The 17,358-nt window shown below is 45.0% G+C and overlaps 1 protein-coding gene across 7 annotated transcripts in view; it reads left to right on the top strand.

Annotated features, from left to right (window-relative positions):
• LARGE1 (LARGE xylosyl- and glucuronyltransferase 1) overlaps positions 1-17,358 on the top strand; it is a 617,012-nt gene that overhangs the window by 577,664 nt on the left and 21,990 nt on the right. For all 7 annotated transcript variants that reach the window (XM_077168649.1, XM_077168652.1, XM_077168654.1 and 4 more), the window contains exon 12: positions 346-624. In XM_077168649.1, coding sequence (XP_077024764.1) covers positions 346-624 — 279 coding nt within the window. The remainder of the gene's footprint in view (positions 1-345; positions 625-17,358) is intronic.

Genomic DNA, 17,358 nt, shown 5'->3' with positions numbered 1-17,358 from the left:
ACAGAATGATAATCTGAACTGGAAGGACCTGTAGAATTCATATAGCCCAAAGGTCCCCATTTTACACGTGAGAAGGAGGAGTCTGAGGCTTCCACTGGGACATAACTCCTTTGATACCACTCGTTTACCAGGAAGCAGCTTACAACCAGCAAAGTAAGTGTTTTTATGCCCATTTTATAGGTAAAGGAACTAAAATTGAACAGTTTGCCCCAGTCACCAAGTGAGACATATTTCAGGCTGGGATTTAGATTGAGAGCTGGTGGACTAAGCGTCCCAACCGGAGACCAGGAGAGGATGCGTGCTGGGTCCCAGTCCCCCTCACTCACCTGGCACCGTCTCTTCCAGGCTCCAGATGCTGGAAGCCATCTGCAAGCACTGGGAGGGGCCCATCAGTCTGGCGCTCTACCTGTCCGACGCCGAGGCCCAGCAGTTCCTCCGCTACGCCCAGGGCTCCGAGGTGCTCATGAGCCGCCACAACGTGGGCTACCACATCGTGTACAAGGAGGGCCAGTTCTACCCCGTGAACCTGCTGCGCAACGTGGCCATGAAGCACATCAGCACCCCCTACATGTTCCTGTCTGACATTGACTTCCTGCCCATGTACGGGCTCTATGAGTACCTCAGGTAAGGACCCGCCGGCAGTGCCACAGCCGAGGGCATCTCAGGGTCATTGCCCCGTCCACCACCCGAGGCCCAGAGAGGGGAAGGCACTTGCCCAGGGCCACCCGGAGATGGAGCTCCGACTGCCAGATTTGGCAGGAGGGCTTAGGCAATCCAATGCCTTCGTTTTCCTGATGCAGCCCGAGTTTGCGTAATGAACTGTCCATGGCAGAACTTGGTCTAGGTAATGGCTCTCTCATCTCACCATGTCGTATTCTTTCTGTAGCTTCTGTGAAAACATACCATCCTTCTTTGAATGTCTGGATCAGACAGCCTTCATTTACCATTCTGGAAAGATCACTGTCTCTTCTTTAAAAATCCAAATTATAATTATAGTTAACGTTTTCTGAGGTGCTTCCTGTGTGCCCGGCACTGTTCTGAGTGCTTTACTAGTAGGAGTCTATCCCCTCCCCACCACAGGCCCGCCATGGGTTCTAGTATATTTATAAATGGAAATTGCAGGAAGGAGGCCTTAAGCAAGTAAAGGGTGGAGCCAGGATGGACGCGCAACCAGGGACTCCAGAGCCATGCACTTAATCAGCATTGCGGCAGGCCTCATAAATCTCAGAGGACCCTTTCCAACGCTCCCCACTTAGAGGGCAGGCTTCCAACTGCTGGACAAAGTACTTGGCCCTTGAAAGGCTTAGGTGACTGTGTGGTGAGTGGCGTTTATTACAGAATGATAATCTGAGCTGGAAGGACCTGTAGAATTCATATAGCCCAAAGGTCCCCATTTTACACATGAGAAAACTGAAATCTCAAGAAGTTAAATGTCCAAGCGTGTTTTTTTTAAGGCCCATTACCCACTGTCACTTGTCAGCATGAATCATATCTACTACTAATTGAGCGTCTACCTGGATCCAGGTGCCGGGAGAAGTGGTTTTGCACATCATATTCCATTTGATCCACATATCGAATGCAAAAAGCAAGCGTAGTTATCCCTATTTTACATTGGAGAATTGTAGAACAGTGAGGCTGAGAGCAGCAAAGCATCCTGCTTGAGTTCACGTAGCTTGCACTAGGAGCTGAGCTTGTTCATTCAACTCCATGCCCGCAGGCCACCCTGCTTCACAGATGTCTGGCTGTGCTACACCCTCTGATTGTCCCAAACAAGGCAGGATCTAATGTCCTCCTCTCTTATTCTCTTGCCCTCCCTCCATGTGTCTGTCTGTCTGACTGTCACTTTCTTAAAAGAGCTTCTGAAAGAAAATTTTGTACTCCTCCTGTCCTTCTCTCCCGGGTGCCAGGCAAGGTGGCCTGTTCTGTCCTGCTCCTGACTCATGTGTCCTTACAGGGGTGTCTCAGGGGTTCATAACATTAAGCCCTCCCCTGTGAGAAAGGAGGAGCCTCCACCAGCCCTTCTTGTTGGAGAGCAGCAGGTGAGCAAACTTTAGGCAGCATGACCCTGGCTCATAGAGGCTGGAGGAGTCAGCTCAGTGAGTACTGGGCTGTGGTCCAGAGCGCGTGACCTCCAGAGGCTGGGACTGCAGAAAGGGAGCTCTCCTCCAGCGCCAGCTCCTGCTCCAGCTGGGGCTTTGGAATCCCGTTGTGTGGAGTGAGGCTGCCCCCCAGTGGCCAGACAGGGCTTTCAGCCCCTGATTCCTATAGCTTCAAAAACCTTAGCAGCTTGCAGGTCTCAGGATGGGCCCTCCTAGCCCTGATGACACCGTCAGGGAGCTGTGGTCTGCCCGTTCGGGGAATGTTTATCAAGAGCCTAGCTCCTGGGAACACAGCGGTAAACGGTCCAGACGAAAGTCCACGCTCGTGGGGCTTGCAATTAAATAATCAGTTTCATTTCACATGACAATTAGGGGTATGGGGATAATAAAATAGGCTAGTGGAGTTAAAGAGTGACCTTAGCTAGATAGGGTTGTCAGTGAAGGCCTTTCGGAGAAGGTGACATCTGAGCTGAGCCCTATTGAAAAGGAGGACCTACCTCATGATAATGCAGCTGAAGAGATTTCCAGGCAGAGGCAATAGTAAGTCCAAAGTTTGAGCCCTGAGGTGAAAACGAGGAGTGGAGGTTTTCCAGACACACATTTTAAGGGTAGCCCATAGCACTGAAGGACAAGTACCCATTCTGGACCCAGGTTGAAATATCATCTGGATTCCCCAAAATGATATACTTCTCTGACCTTCCTCTCAGGGGCACACGTGTGTGTGTATGTGTGTGTGTTTATTTCTTTATTGCAGGAGGCTTGGCTTTTCTCTCCAGAGGCAGAATGCATATACCTTTTCCAGGCTTCGGTGTGACTTCTCAGTAATAATGCCCAGCTTGGGGGAAGTCACAGAGACCAAATGAGATGGTGCAGGTAACATTCCTAGTGTAGTGACTGGCCCTCAGTAAGCACTCATCACAAAGGAACTGCTATGACAGTGATCATCACTGTGAATGCTCGTATCGTGCTTGTAGTGTCCTGGGGTCTCGAGAGGAATCTGGCCCTTCCTGTTGAGTGAGCAGGCAGTGGTGGTAGGAAGGCCTCCTCCTGCCTCTGACACTGATCTGCTTGGATGGCAGCAAGACTTGAGGCTGCCTCATTCTACAGAACCCCGGACTCAAAGCTCAACTGGCAGGTTGAAGTGGGAAGGGGCCAGTTGGCAGCTCTCTGCTTGGATGCCCAAACACTTACTTATAGCTCCCTTTCTAGGTTTTGGTTACCAAAAACAGTTCACCTTCGTAGCTCTCCGAGTAGTTGCTTAGCAACAGCTAATATTATGGCAAAAACAAACAGATCAATTGGAAAATAATGAAATCGGTTTTATGCACAGACATAGCTGCGGAGCTTCACTAAAATATCTCTCCCACCCTTTCACCTATTTCTTGTAAAGGATGAGCTTGTAGCTGTGCACCTTTCACTCTTGATTTCAGAAGTGTCAAGTGAAATGCAGTGGGGCAGGGTAGATGCCCCGCAGACCTGCATTTGAATCCAGGTTCCGCCTTGCTTTTCAAATATGTGAATCTGGGCAGGTTACTGAGTGTTCAAGTTTGCAAGCTGCCAGAATGTGATATACCTAAAATGGAATAGCTTTTAAAAAGAGGAATTTATTAAGTTGCAAGTTTTAAGTTCCAAGGCTGTGAAAATGTCCAAATCAAGGCACCAATAAGAGGTTACCTTCCCTCAAGAAAGGCCATTAAAGTTCAGGGTTTCTGTCTCAGCTGGGAGGGAACATGGTGATGTCTGCTAGCTTTCTCTCCCAGCTTCTGGTTTCATGAAGCTCCCCCGGGGGTGTTTTCCCTCTTCATCTCCAAAGGGCTTTGACTGCATGGGTTTTTTTGGTGGGTCACATCTCCATGGAAACAATAAAAAATATTCCACCCAGCAATACTGAATGGGGATTAAAGAACTTGGCTTTTCTGAGATACACAACAGATTCAAACTGGCATATTGAGTCTCATCACTACTCTGTTTCTTCAGTTAATAAAGGGGCTGATACCAGCTTCCTTGCAAAGGTAATAGTAGGAGCTCAACAAAGGAATTACAGTCCTTTGGCCTGTTCTCAGCTTTCAGTGTTGGTCTTCTTTGCCAGTCCCGAGTGTTTGCCCTGCCATTCTACACTCTCTGCCACCTTCAGTGCACACTGGATAACTTCATGTAACCATCTCAGTTTTTTTTTCTCATGGAACTGAAGATACAACATATTCATTCATAAAATATCTAGCGAGCCTCTACTCTGTGCCAGATGGCGTGCTGCATTGTTGGTGACAGCACTGTGCCTGGGTCAGTCAACCTGCTTTCAAATGCTGACTGCGCCTTACCCACCAGTTATTTGCCTTGGGGAGTGGACTTAACCTCTCCTACTTTCCTCTTCTCTGAAATGGGGAGCGTGTTATTTCACCCCTAATAAAGTTCTAAGAGGAATAAATACAATCATATTTGGAAAGCACCTAGTGCAATGCCTGGAACAATCTTCATTCCACAAATACACGTTAAGCGTCAGCCCTGGCACTGGTATTAGAACAGAACTGACTAGGCAAGGTCACTGTCCTGGCAGGGTAAAGTGCAAAGTGTAGGTGCTGCTATTGCTGCCACCACCGCCACTGATTATTAATACCAATGATTATTAATGATAGATTGAGACACAGACAAAAGACAGATTCTCAGACTAACTGCTGACCACTCAATGAAGGTTGTCAAGGGAAGCTTCTAGAAGAAGTGATAGTTGAACAAAGGCTTGAAGGACCAATAGGTTTGAAGCATAAAATAGTATGGCTTTTTGGAGGAACTGAGAAATAGTTTGGTATGGCTGAAGTTCCAGAGTGGCACAGGGGTCAGAGGTGGGATGCCCATGCAGCTTCACTAAGCTGGGACTTTCTGCACGTATGAGATCCGGGTAGGTTTCTTACCTTTCAGTAGCATTGCAGAATCCTCATCTTTGTTCAGTGCCCAAGGCTTCAGACATCTCTGCTGCTCTCCTTACCTTTGCTTTTTGGGGGACAGAGGTCCCCAGCGGGCAGAGACTATATTTTGACAGCGTACAGCAGTTATGGATTTCTGTCTTACTCTGCTTTCCAGGATGACGTCTAACCATCCTCCCGCATCACATTTTCCTTGGCACTTAATGGCTGCTCTATAAATATTTGTTCTGTGAGTGTAGAAATTTGAAAAAGGCCAGGTGGAGGTGGCACCAAGAGACACTGGCTGGCTGCCTGCCAAGAGACATTACCAGGTGGCAATTCCTTGGGTTAATTCATCATTTTAATTCCACTATATCTACAACATTTGACATTTATTGAGCACTGACTATGTACCAAGCTCTGTTATAAGCACTTTCACATGTATTTACCATTTAGCCTCACCACAATTCATTTTACAGGTGGGGGTATTTAAGTTAAAACACGTGCCCAAGGTGGGGTTGATGGCTCGTGTAGGTGTTCTATACCTGGACTGTTTATTGACTCCAGTTGCCTAATGGTCCCTGTCCACCCCCACAATGGTGTCCGTTATCATCATGATGGCCTGCATTAAGTGCATTCTACGTGCTGGGGCACTGTCTTGACCTTGACACGGGTTAATCCATTTAATCCTTACAGAAAATCCATGGCGCAGGTACTAATTCTGTCCCCACCTCACAGAGAAGAAAACTGACCCAGAGATGTAGCTTGCTCGAGAGTACAAGCTAGCAAATGTCACACTAGGATTCAGATCGGACAACCTTCCCCAGGGCTGCCTTCCTAGCTGTGAAGTAACCTACAGCCAGCACTGAACACAGTTGCCAGCACGTTATAAACACTCAGGGATGTTTAGCATTTCCCTAACGGTAAACCTCTGGACAATGAGATAATTAATAGGGATGTTGCCAATTGTATGAGATGAAGAGCACAGATCCTGGCACAAAGTTTAGTGCTCAATAAACTGTAGCTGCTACTGCTGCTGCTGTTGTTTTTATTACTATCATTGTCTCCAAGAGCTCTTTCTTAGCTTCTGTTTCTTACCTATCTCTCTCTGGCTGGCATATTAACTCTCTGTATATGTCATCAGTTGGGGAGTCACCAGATCTTGCAGGGAACCTGGGAGTCCTTGCAGCGCTCAGGTGACTGTTTGTCCCCAACCTCATCTGTTACTTATATATTTTACAGCTCCAGGCTCTGTGGGCAGCCTCATATCCCTCATTTGCAAGTTCTTTCTGTTGCCCCTAAACACCTCCTGGAAGCCTGTCTACCAGTAACTCATTTCCTAGGAAACAGTAATAGAACACCAGCCAACCTTATTATCCAGCCTCATGTTTAAGGGCATAAAGACAGACAGGACCGGGAGTGAGGGTGGAGCTGTGCCGAGGTCTGAGCCCCAGTACTACCTGCACAGATAATAAGCACAGCTTAATTCTGCTTGTTCCTTCCTCTGTGCCCATGGATTCTCAACTTCAGGTAGGTTGCTGAACCCTCAGAGCTGACATTCAGATTGAATGGAGACAACTGGAAACAAGGGAGTTCTCATAGGCTCACTCCCTAAGACAGACAGACTCACACACACATTCATCCCTCCTTTCCTTGCCCTGCAGTGGATCATTATGCAGTGATCACATTGGCCCTGCTTCTCATCACTCTGTGTCAACTCCCTCACTAGTTTCACTTGCCCTGTTCCTATACTCTCATTCCATTCAGAAATCATGGTTGAATCTCAGGCTCTCACCTCAGCTTTCTCTTCCAAAGGGGATGACACCAACCATGTCCATCTACCCTTTGGGATCATTTTGAGCATCACATGAGAATATGAATGCCCAAACAGTCTGGGAAGGAGGAAGAAAGAAACCAGTGTTTGCAAGCACCTTCCCCTCCGTGTACCAGGCACTGTGCTAGGCACTTGGCACATATATGTTTTTGTGGCAATCTATTCAAAAATAAATGGTTTTATTCAGATTAGTGAATGAGAATATTAAAACATTCTATTTTTATATTAAAACATTCTAGTGCCCAGAGGTTATATGCGTTTAAATGGCAGAATTGTAATTTCAACCCACGTCTTTTCCATTTCCCAAGGACCCTCCCTCTTCACAATGCCCATCCTTTCTCTGCATGTGGCAGCTACAGACTGATTCCTTTGTCCCTCTATATTTATTGAGTCCTAGTATATACCTGGCACTGTGCCAGGTCTCGGTATACAATCATTAATGAAGCTCACCCCTGCCCTCAAGCCTAGCCAGGCTGGTAGGCAATCTGCATGCTCTTATTATCACCACCACCATCACCAGTGAGCAGACTGTCCGGGATGAAAGACCATCATCAAGGAGGCCACCATCAATCAGTCCAGTGAATCTGTCAGCAAAGATGGAAAAGGAGGTGCTGGGGGAGGCAAGCGCCTCTCATTGACTGACACCAAAGCCTTAAGAAGAATAGAGATGCTATTAGGATGATTTTGAAACAGATGCACACTCCAGCATGAGTTTCTTTTCCTCCTCTCACCTCCTTTTAATATAACTTTCCTATGAGTCCCTGGGAACTTGTAAAGAACTACTTGGATTCCTTAAAACTCAGTTTTGATTAAACTGCAGGCTCTCTGACATTTGATGCTGTGGAATTGGACTGTGGAAATCGAAGGCTCTGAAAACTGATAAGTCGGGCTGTTTCCTGGCATGCCGACAGCAGCCTGGAGCCTGGTTCCCAACAGTTTCCGATAAGTGATGAGTCACTTGTCAGCATCAGCCTTAGCCATTCATTGCACTGCCACAAAGAAATCAGCACAGGCAATTCTGTTACGGGAGGGGAGGCCACACAGTCAGAGATGGCACATCACCCATCCCTGCTCAAGGAGGGGCAAGAAAAGGTACCAGAATGGCAACCAGCCTCAGGAGGGCAGATGCTCAAAGCAGTTACCCTCATGAAGGCCAGACAGAGCGGAAAGTTGCTCTTCAGAATTTTGGGATGATGTTCTCAAGCTGGGCTCACAAGTTCTTGCAAAAGATAGAGCTGTCTTAATAGAAAGTGGCAGTGGGAGCACAGCATTGTGAGAGCACTTAATGCAACTGAATTGTAAACTTAAAAATGGTTAACATGGCAGCTGTTTTGAGATTGATACTTGGATGGATGGATAGATAGATGGATGGATAGATAACCACAATAAAATAAAATTATATATATCATTTTCTTTCTCACAGCTCAGCCTCCCTTCAATTTGTCAACCCCTAGGAGATATCTAGCCATCAAATGTGTTGAAAATAAATTTAGTTGGCTCCTCTTGAAACATCAGAATATCTGGCCACATCAGTGGTAGCCACATGTGGTGGCCACGTAGCTGAGAATGAGTTGCAGCTACTGTTTCCTCTGGACATGGGCTCCCCAGTTCAGCCCCTGCCTCCTTTCTCTCTGTGTCTCCCAACATTGAAGCCTGGTGTCCGCTGCCATCAGCCACCCTGCTTGCATTGTCCCTGCCAGCCCATGCCACTCATCCCCATCCCTGCCCTGACCCTGTAAGACAGATATGGACAGACCCAAAAAGGAGATAATTCCAGACCATTTGTTCCCATTCGAACCCCATTTTGCTTCTTCATGGACACCCTCTCCTAGGCTCCTAGCTCACTGTTAAGTGGTTAGCTGTTAGTCAGGGGATTTTACTTATTTCCTCCCCAGCTAGCCCATGTAGGTCAATTTTTTCCCAATATCTAGTCATTTAAAATGAAATTAAATGTTTTTTTTTACCAAAAAAGAGAATTGGTACAACAATGTTGTATGTTCTTGCAGTACATAAGTTCCCAGCTTCTTGGCCAGTTGTCCTGGTCTATTCAAACTCCCTTTTTCTGCCACTCTGGGCAGCCACACATTTGTCCACCAAAATGCATTCAGGTTGGGGAATAAGAGGAAAGAGTGGTGACATAAATCCTGTCTCTGATGAGTGAGTCTATCCTACCTCGTGTTGACTCTGTTTGTTTCTGCAGAGCTAGAGGATGCCACTCTAAATGGCCATTGTCATCACATATACATGCATCCACTCACTTATATACACACACCCCTTAATTGGTCTTGGCCAGTGCTTCAGCCATATGCCAGGTACCAACAATCAAGGAAGAAGTTCCCTATGACCTCCAGTTTGTCAAATTCATCAGTGAACTCTCAAGTTCTTATCATACTTTACTTCTTTACTTCTCAGCAGTGTCTAACTGCTGATGACTCCTCTTGATACTCACTTTGATCTCTGGCTTATAGAATGAAAACAGTATCCTGGTTTTTCTTAAACTTCACTGATCCCTCTTTTTCTGGTTCCTTCTCATCCTGATCCACCCTCAGCCCCTTGGTGATCTCTTTTGGGCTCATGGCTTTAAATACCACTTGTATGCCACTGAACCCCAAAATACTTCCAGCTTTCCTTCTTTCTTGACCTCAGAACTCACTTGTCCTACAGCCTCCTCAACATCTCCACTTAGTCTCTCATAGACAACTCAGATGAACTGTTTAAAACCAGAGTCCTGATCTTCCCCAGAAAACTGCTTTCATCAATTCTGTTGATGGCTGTTCCATCCTTCCCCTTACTCAGCGCAAATCTTTGGCTCATCTTTTACTCTTCTCTTTCACACCCTGCATCTGTGTATAAGGAAATCTTGTTGGCTCTAGAATTAAGCCACTTTTTATCACCTTCATTCTAACCTTACTGGTCTAAGATATCTTACCTGTATTACCTCAAGGTTCTTCCCACTTGTACCTTTCCCCTACTACAGTTTGTTCTCAACACAGTAGCTAGAGTGAACCTTTTAATACAGAAATCAGATCATATCTCTTCATAGCTCAGAGTTTCCCACTGGCTCCCCATCTCACTAAATAAAATCCCAAGACCTTTGTATTAGTTTCCTATTGCTGCTGTAACAAATGATCATAGACTTAGTAGCTTAAAACAAAATAGATTTATTGTATTCTGATTCTGGAGCTCAGACGGATCTTACGGGGTAAGGTGTTGGCAGGGCTGCATTTCTTCTGGAGCCCCTAGGAAAGACTCCCTTTCCTTGCCTTTTCCGACTTGTAAGGACCACCTGCATTCTTTGTCCTGTGGCCGCATCACTCTGACCTCCACTTCTGGCTTCACACTTCTCCTATGACTGACACTCCTGCCTCCCTCTTTTAAAAACCCTTGTGATTACATTGGGCCCACCTGCATAATCCAGAATAATGTCTCTATCTCAACTTCTTTAATGTAATGACATCTTCAAAGTCCCTTTTGTCACATAAGGTAACGCATTGCCAGGTTTCTAGGACTAGGATGTGCACATCTTAGGCCATTATTCTGCCTCCCACAATCTTTGATGACCTGTGTGATCCTGGGTGACCTTTAACACCTCCCTTCCCCTGGCTTCTCTGCCTTCACCTCCTAGTACACTCCCCCTTCCTCATTTTACTCTGGTCACACTGGCCTCCTTGCTGTTCCTAGAGCACATACAATCTAGGAGGACCTTTGCATTTACTGTTTCCTTAGCCTCAAATGCGCTTTCCTCGGAAAACCACCCAACTTGCTCCCTCGCCTCTCCTAAGTATTTGCTCAAATATCTTCCTCCCCATTTTATTTAGAATCACAGTCCACCACCACCCTCACCTCTGGCATTCCTACCTCTCCTTTCCCAGCTTTTTATTTCAATTCACACTAACATGCTAGAAAGGTTATTTATTATGCTTATTGTCTGTCTCCCCACCCCTTGCGCCTAGTAAAATGTAAGCTTTATGAGGGCAGGAGTTGTTTTTTTTTTAAAATGCAATTTAATTGGGATATATTCACATACCATATGTTCTAGTTTGCTAGCTGCTAGAATGCAATATACCAGAAAAGGAATGGCTTTTAACAAGGGGAATTTAATGAGTTGCTAGTTTACAGTTCTAAGGCCTAGAAAATGTCCCGATTAAAACAAGTCTATAGAAATGTCCAATCAAAGGCATCTGGGGAAAGATACCTTGGTTCAAGAAGGCCGATGAAGTTCAGGGTTTCTCTCTCATCTGGAAAGGCACATGGCGAACGCAGTCAGGGCTTCTCTCTCGGCTGGAAGGGCACATGGCAGACCCGGCGTCATCTGCTAGCTTACTCCCCTGGCTTCTGGTTTCATGAAGCTCCCTGGGAGGCATTTCCCTTCTTCATCTCCAAAGGTTGCTGGCTGGTGGACTCTGCTTCATGGTGCTGCAGCATTCTCTGCTCTCTCTGAGTCTCTCATTCTCCAAAATGTTTCCTCTTTTATAGGACTTCAGAAACTAATCAAGACCCACTCAGATGGGTGGAGACATGTCATCCCCTAATCCAGTTTAACAACCGTTCTTAACTAAATCTCATCAACCAGGGAGATGATCCCATCACAGTCCCAAATACACAGCATTGAATAGAGACTATTCTACCTTTAAGAAATGGGATCCATATTAAAACATGGCTTTTCTTAGGGGGCATACTTCCTTTCAAACCAACACACCATATAATCATCCAAAGTATATAATCAGTTGCTCACAGTATCATCATATAGTTGTGCAGTTACCACCATAATCCATTTTAGAACACTTTCATTACTCCAAAAAAAAAAAAAGAACACCCAAAGCATCTCATACCCCTTACCCACCCCCCTTATTTATTTATTTATTTGTCTTTATCTGCTTATCTGTCCATACACAGGATAAACAGAATGTTAATCACAAAGTTTTGACAGTCACACAGTCACACTATAAAAGCTATATAGTTATGCAACCATCTTCAAGAATCAAGGCTACTGAATTACACTTCAACAGTATCAGATATTTCCTACTAGCTATTCTTACACCTTAGAAACTAAAAAGGAATTATCTATGTAATGCATAAGAATAGGCTCCAGAATAACCTCTTGACCCTATTTGAAATCCCTTAGCCACTGAAACTTTATTTTGTTTTATTTCTTTTCCCCCTTTTGGTCAAGAAGGCTTTCTCAGTCCCATAATACCAGGTCCAGGCTCATCCCTGGGAGTTCTGTCCCACATTGCCAGGGAGATTTGCACACTGGAGTCATGTCAAACTTAGCAGGGAAGGCAGTGAGTTCACCTGTGCAGTTGGCTTAGGGAGAAGGCCACATCTGAGCACCAAAGGAGGTTCTCTGGGGGTGAATCCATAGGGATAATTATATATAGGCTTAGCTTCTCCTTTGCAGGATTAAGTTTCATAAGGGCAAGCCTCAGGACTGAGGGCTTGGCTTATTAAATTGGTAGTTCCTAATGCTTGCAAGAATATCAGGAATTCCCTAGATGGGGAAGTTTAATATTTCCACATTTTTCCCCAGTCCCTCAGTGGGACTTTGCAAATACTTTTTTTATTTTCTGCCCAAATTACTCTGGGATGTATCAGGATATTACATTAAACTTGTACAAAACAAGTTCTCATTCCCTATCTAAGGTCCCAAGTGATTCTGTTGTTCAAGTAAACTGAATATACACATTAAATTAGATAATGTCTACAGAAAATATAAATTTTGTACCAAATAAACATCTCTTCCTTTGGTCTCACACAGAAATTGAAGTTGTAAAATACAATATCATCCTTTACCCTGTATTCTGATTTGCCTTAGTCCTAACCAGATCAACTTCATTCATTTCTCTAATCAAAATCTGATCTCTTTTTTAGCTTCTTTAACAGTTGCTGTATGGGGTAATGCCAACTTTTATAGCTATGGAACTCTGAGTCTCAGGTGTTTCAGAGATGCCTACAGTTCCAGGGAACAGCCAGATTATATACATAGAGCTCAGCATCTCAGAATTTAGAAATAACAGTTAAAACTCAGGAATACATGTGACTGCTATAAGAGCTTACAGCCTAGGAACCTTTGCAATAAGACTTGCTGAACATTCTGTACCACTTAGTCGTTGCTTAGGGCAGGAGTTTATTGCCTGTTCTGTTTAATGTCATGCCCCAGGTGCTTAACAGTGCCTGACACATTGTGGGATGAATGGAAGAAGGAACAAATGAAAGAACAGAGTGGTGAGTTCAGCTTGTTACCAGACTTCAGGCAGTGTGGAAGAGCGGGGCTTGCGTGCTGCCTCTGTCACCCTGGTCAAGTAGACACAAGATGAAATGAGAAGATGGAATAATAATAGCCCACATTTATCGAGTGCTTATTATATTCTAGGAACTGTTCTAAGTATTTCCCATATATTAACTTATGTAATCTTCAGAAACACCCCTGGCCTTAATACTGTTATTATCATCCCCACTTCACAGATAAAAAAAACCGCGCAACAATGAGGTTAAGTAACCAGCCTAAGGTCACAGCCTGCGTCAGCGGCTGAGTCAAGATATAAACATATGCAGCCTGGCTCAGAGCCTGCCAGGCTCTTCACCACTGCAGGACCTAGGAGTTGAAGTCATAAAGCTCTGCAGTGCATCTTTGATCCTTATTTCTTTTGAGACACTTTCTCATAATCTCTCCATGCCACGAACCTGGGCTGTTTCCCTGGTTACGGATTCCTGCCTCCAGGGCAAAGGACAGAATTAAAAAAGAGAAAGAGTGAGGGAAGAAGAAAGATGTGTGTGTGTGTGTGTGTGTGTGTGTGTGTGTGCATGAGACCAACTTCCAGGATCAGTCTTGGGATTTGATAACCGGCGTCAACATAGGTTTAGTACTTTAAAAACCAGGGAAACTCTGCCAACAGTCTGCCTTTTAGTGCTGTTAATCTTTGACATAATACTGAGTCCATGAGAGCCTACAATCTCCTCCCACTGCTCCCCCCACCCCCTGCTCACTGGTTTTACCAGGTGGGAGCAAAAAGGTATATGGAACTCTTTGCATATCCTAGTGAATTGACAAGAGGGGCTGAGGGAAAAGGATGCATGGAGAAGGCTGGGAACTTTGAAGGTAAACTCTGCCCAGCTCACAGATTTCCCTCTGGTCAACTCCACCAGACCAAAGAGGTAAATTTATTCTGTCAAGCACATCTGAATTATTCTTGGCATGAGGAAGGGCTCAAAGGGCAGGCTAGCAAAAGACTCAGTGAACTCTATTTCCATAGACAAGCCAGCTAGCAAGCCAAATATCTGTCTTCCTTTTAAGCAGCACATGTACTTGTTCTAAATTCTCCTGTGCATGCACCTATTCTCTTGAAATGGGTCCACCAGTCAGCTAAGCCACAAAAGTGGAAGAGGGCCGATGATCAGTTCTAAGTCAGGCACTGCATTAGGCTCTGGAATGCTTATTTCATTTAATCTTCACAGCAGCTCTCAGAGATAGGCATTATTACCATTTTGCAGGTGGAAAACTGTGTCTCAGAGAGATTGAGCAGTATGTCTAAGTTCCTAAGAGAAATTGACAGATAGAATTTGAATCCAGGTCTGACTGACTGCTAAGCGCTTGCTTATGCCATGTTCTCCATTACATCAGCAACATCGTGAGGTGCACAGGTAGACACCTGTGGTTTCTTTTAAGAATTATCAGTCCAAAAATATTGTAGCATGTCTGTCACTGTTTCTGAAGGGTTTGAACATGAAGCAGGGACAGCAGTCATATGTATCCTGTGCTTGGTGAGTGGCAGGCATCACAAGAGACACTCGCATGTGCATTTCTGCTTTTCTGTGTCAAAATATTCTACAGGTACAGAAACTCTCAACTCAAGTTAAAGTCACTTGCCCAAGAGGACAGCTTTGGTGGAGTCTGAGCTAGAAACCAGGTTTGTCTTATTACCACGGCATCAGAGCTGCCTTTGGAAATCTTCAATTTTAGTAATCTAGCATTAGTAATGTAAGAGAGATTGATGTAACAACCCGAAGTCACCCATCTGATCAGGGCCGGACCTAGAACAGGCATCTCTGAGCTCCCAGCCCAGCCTTCTCACCTCACCCTATTGCCCCGCTGCACCCTAAAGATTCTGCCCCTGAAACACTCTGTCCCCTGCAGGACTCACATCCCAATAAATCATGGCAGCACATCATTCAACCTTGCCCCGACCGGGGGAAGGATGGACTAAAAGAATGCAGCGTGGAAGGGCCCAAACTGGCATAATCATCTCAATAGACAGCAGATGTTCTCAGAGTCCATACCCTGAAACCACTTCATTGCTGAAACAGCTTCATAATAAAACCCTTTCAGGACATCAATAGAGAAATCTCTTTGAACTGAGTCTGAAATGGCTATCTGGTGACAAGTCCATCTTCCTGACAGTTTGCATTTCAATGAGACTAAAGGAAATTTGCTGGAAGCACTTCAGGATCTGATGTCCTCTATTCAGAGTGCAAATTAAGCTTGCTAGGGGCCTGTTTTATGAAACATGCTGCTCACAGGGTCTGCTTAATATAGGCCTTACAATATACTGGTTAGTGTTTGGGTCACAAGCAACAGAAACTAAAATTAGGGAGCTTCATTAAGAAAAAAAACAACCTGCAGAAAGCCAAATATAGCTGGGAGGTAGATCTTATGGACCAGAGTAAGATTTGGAAAACGGATACTTGAGTAAATATCAAGGGCAGCTTTTGGCCCTCTGCAGCAGTTCAGAGGCCTCTAGAATGTTGCCTGACATTAATGCATGTCTACTCTATGGTTTCTCAATCTCTGCTTTTCTGTCCAAATTTCACATTTTCTAAGTGCGAGAAACTGATGGGTTTAGCTTAGGTCTAGTGTCTACCCTTGGATATTCTGTCTTGGCCAGGGGTTCACCTAAGGCAGGCATAGCTCTGAGGAGCCACAGCTGTGTGTAGGTACCATAGAAAGGAAACTGTTTTTGAGTAGGTACTCCAAGAAATTGCTACTGTATCAATTGTCGTTGTAATAGAATTTGAGATTTAAATAGATAGATACATCCACTCTTAGGACTCTCTGTCTATTGTCTGCATATGAGTGTGTACATTCTGCCCATTTCCTCCATAGTTTAGCCCTCCCAGACTCCCACTCCACCTCTGTAACATTCATCTCTTAAAATAATTAGCTATAATCTAGGGCCCCAATTTAGAAGTATTCATCCTTGGGCTTTCAGCATCCTGAGATATACACAGGAAGAACGTAAGCACCATGTGGGCAGACCCTGCTGTCCTGTCCGCCCTGTAGCTCCAAGTGCCTGGCACAGTGCCTGGCACATGGTGATCACTGATTGTTGGATGAATTAGTAGCAATACCTACCAGTGCTGGGGACCACCAGCCCATGGATCCAAATGCTTTGCCATTTGGTTTCCAGGATATTTTAAGACCTATAAGTCTCATCCCAACACCCAGAATTATAGATAAATTACCTCCCTTTCTGGGGGGAAAGATGGAGAGTCTTACCTCTACTTATGGCTAGTGTGGGATTTATAGAAAAGGGGTGCTGACCGACACAAGATGCCTGACCATGGATGAGGGAATCTGGGGTGTTTGAAAACTATAAAGTCGTTATTGAGAAAAATAAAGTGGGAGAGAAATCCTGGCCAGAACAGACTGACATGAGCATCTGGTCCCCAACCTGACTATGAACAGCTCACCTGAATTCCTTCTTAGTGTTCTCCTTTATGAACTTCCCCTGAATCACTGACATGAGGGGTACATATCATTTGATTTATAGTTAACTTAAGCAAACAACAGATGATATTCAGAGGATTCCAATCCTTCCCTCTACCATCCCCTCCCTCTCCACTGGGATTTGGAGAGATCCCTCAAGCAAGAGAGGCTTAGAGAACTGCCCTTATTCTGAGCTGGTTCAGATTCCTCTTCGTCATTCATTGATAACAAACCCTGCCCATGTCCTTCTTGCACTGCCACTCTGCTCTTGTGCCACATTGGCCGGGGCTACCAGTCATTTCCTTATAGCATAACAACTATCTGCAGATCAGCCCTCACCCCTGTTAAGCACAGGCTCAAAGTTTTGAGTGAAGTGACTTTAATAATACAACAATAAGCAGTTATATTGCTAAGAAGAAACACTTCTTCCAGTATTTTTCAAAATGCCTTCCACTAGATACCTTACCCAGAAGGAGACTGCTTCCTCAATTTCAGATGAGACAAGCCGACAGCCCATGCTGGAATTGGGCCCAGGAATCAAGATCTAGCAGTAAGCCAGAAGCAAGTACTAAAGTCAGGGCCAAAAGGAATCATAGAAGATCAAGTCAGGGAGCAATCAGCACTGCAGAGACTAATAAGACCAGTTGTTGCATGCATGCCATAGGCTAAGCAGTACTAGTATTACCTCGTTCAGTGTTCACAACAACTCCAGGAGGTAGATCTTATTATCCCCCTTTTACAGAAGAGGAACCTGAAGTGGTGAGAAGCTAAGTTTCCTGCCCAGGTGGCAAGACTCATTAAGTGACAGACCCAGGATTCAGTTCC

The sequence above is a fragment of the Tamandua tetradactyla genome, chromosome 7 (assembly GCF_023851605.1).
Source record: "Tamandua tetradactyla isolate mTamTet1 chromosome 7, mTamTet1.pri, whole genome shotgun sequence".
NCBI lineage: Eukaryota > Metazoa > Chordata > Mammalia > Pilosa > Myrmecophagidae > Tamandua > Tamandua tetradactyla.
Note: the sequence above shows the minus strand (reverse complement) of the source record. Positions and strands in the feature narration are given on the sequence as shown.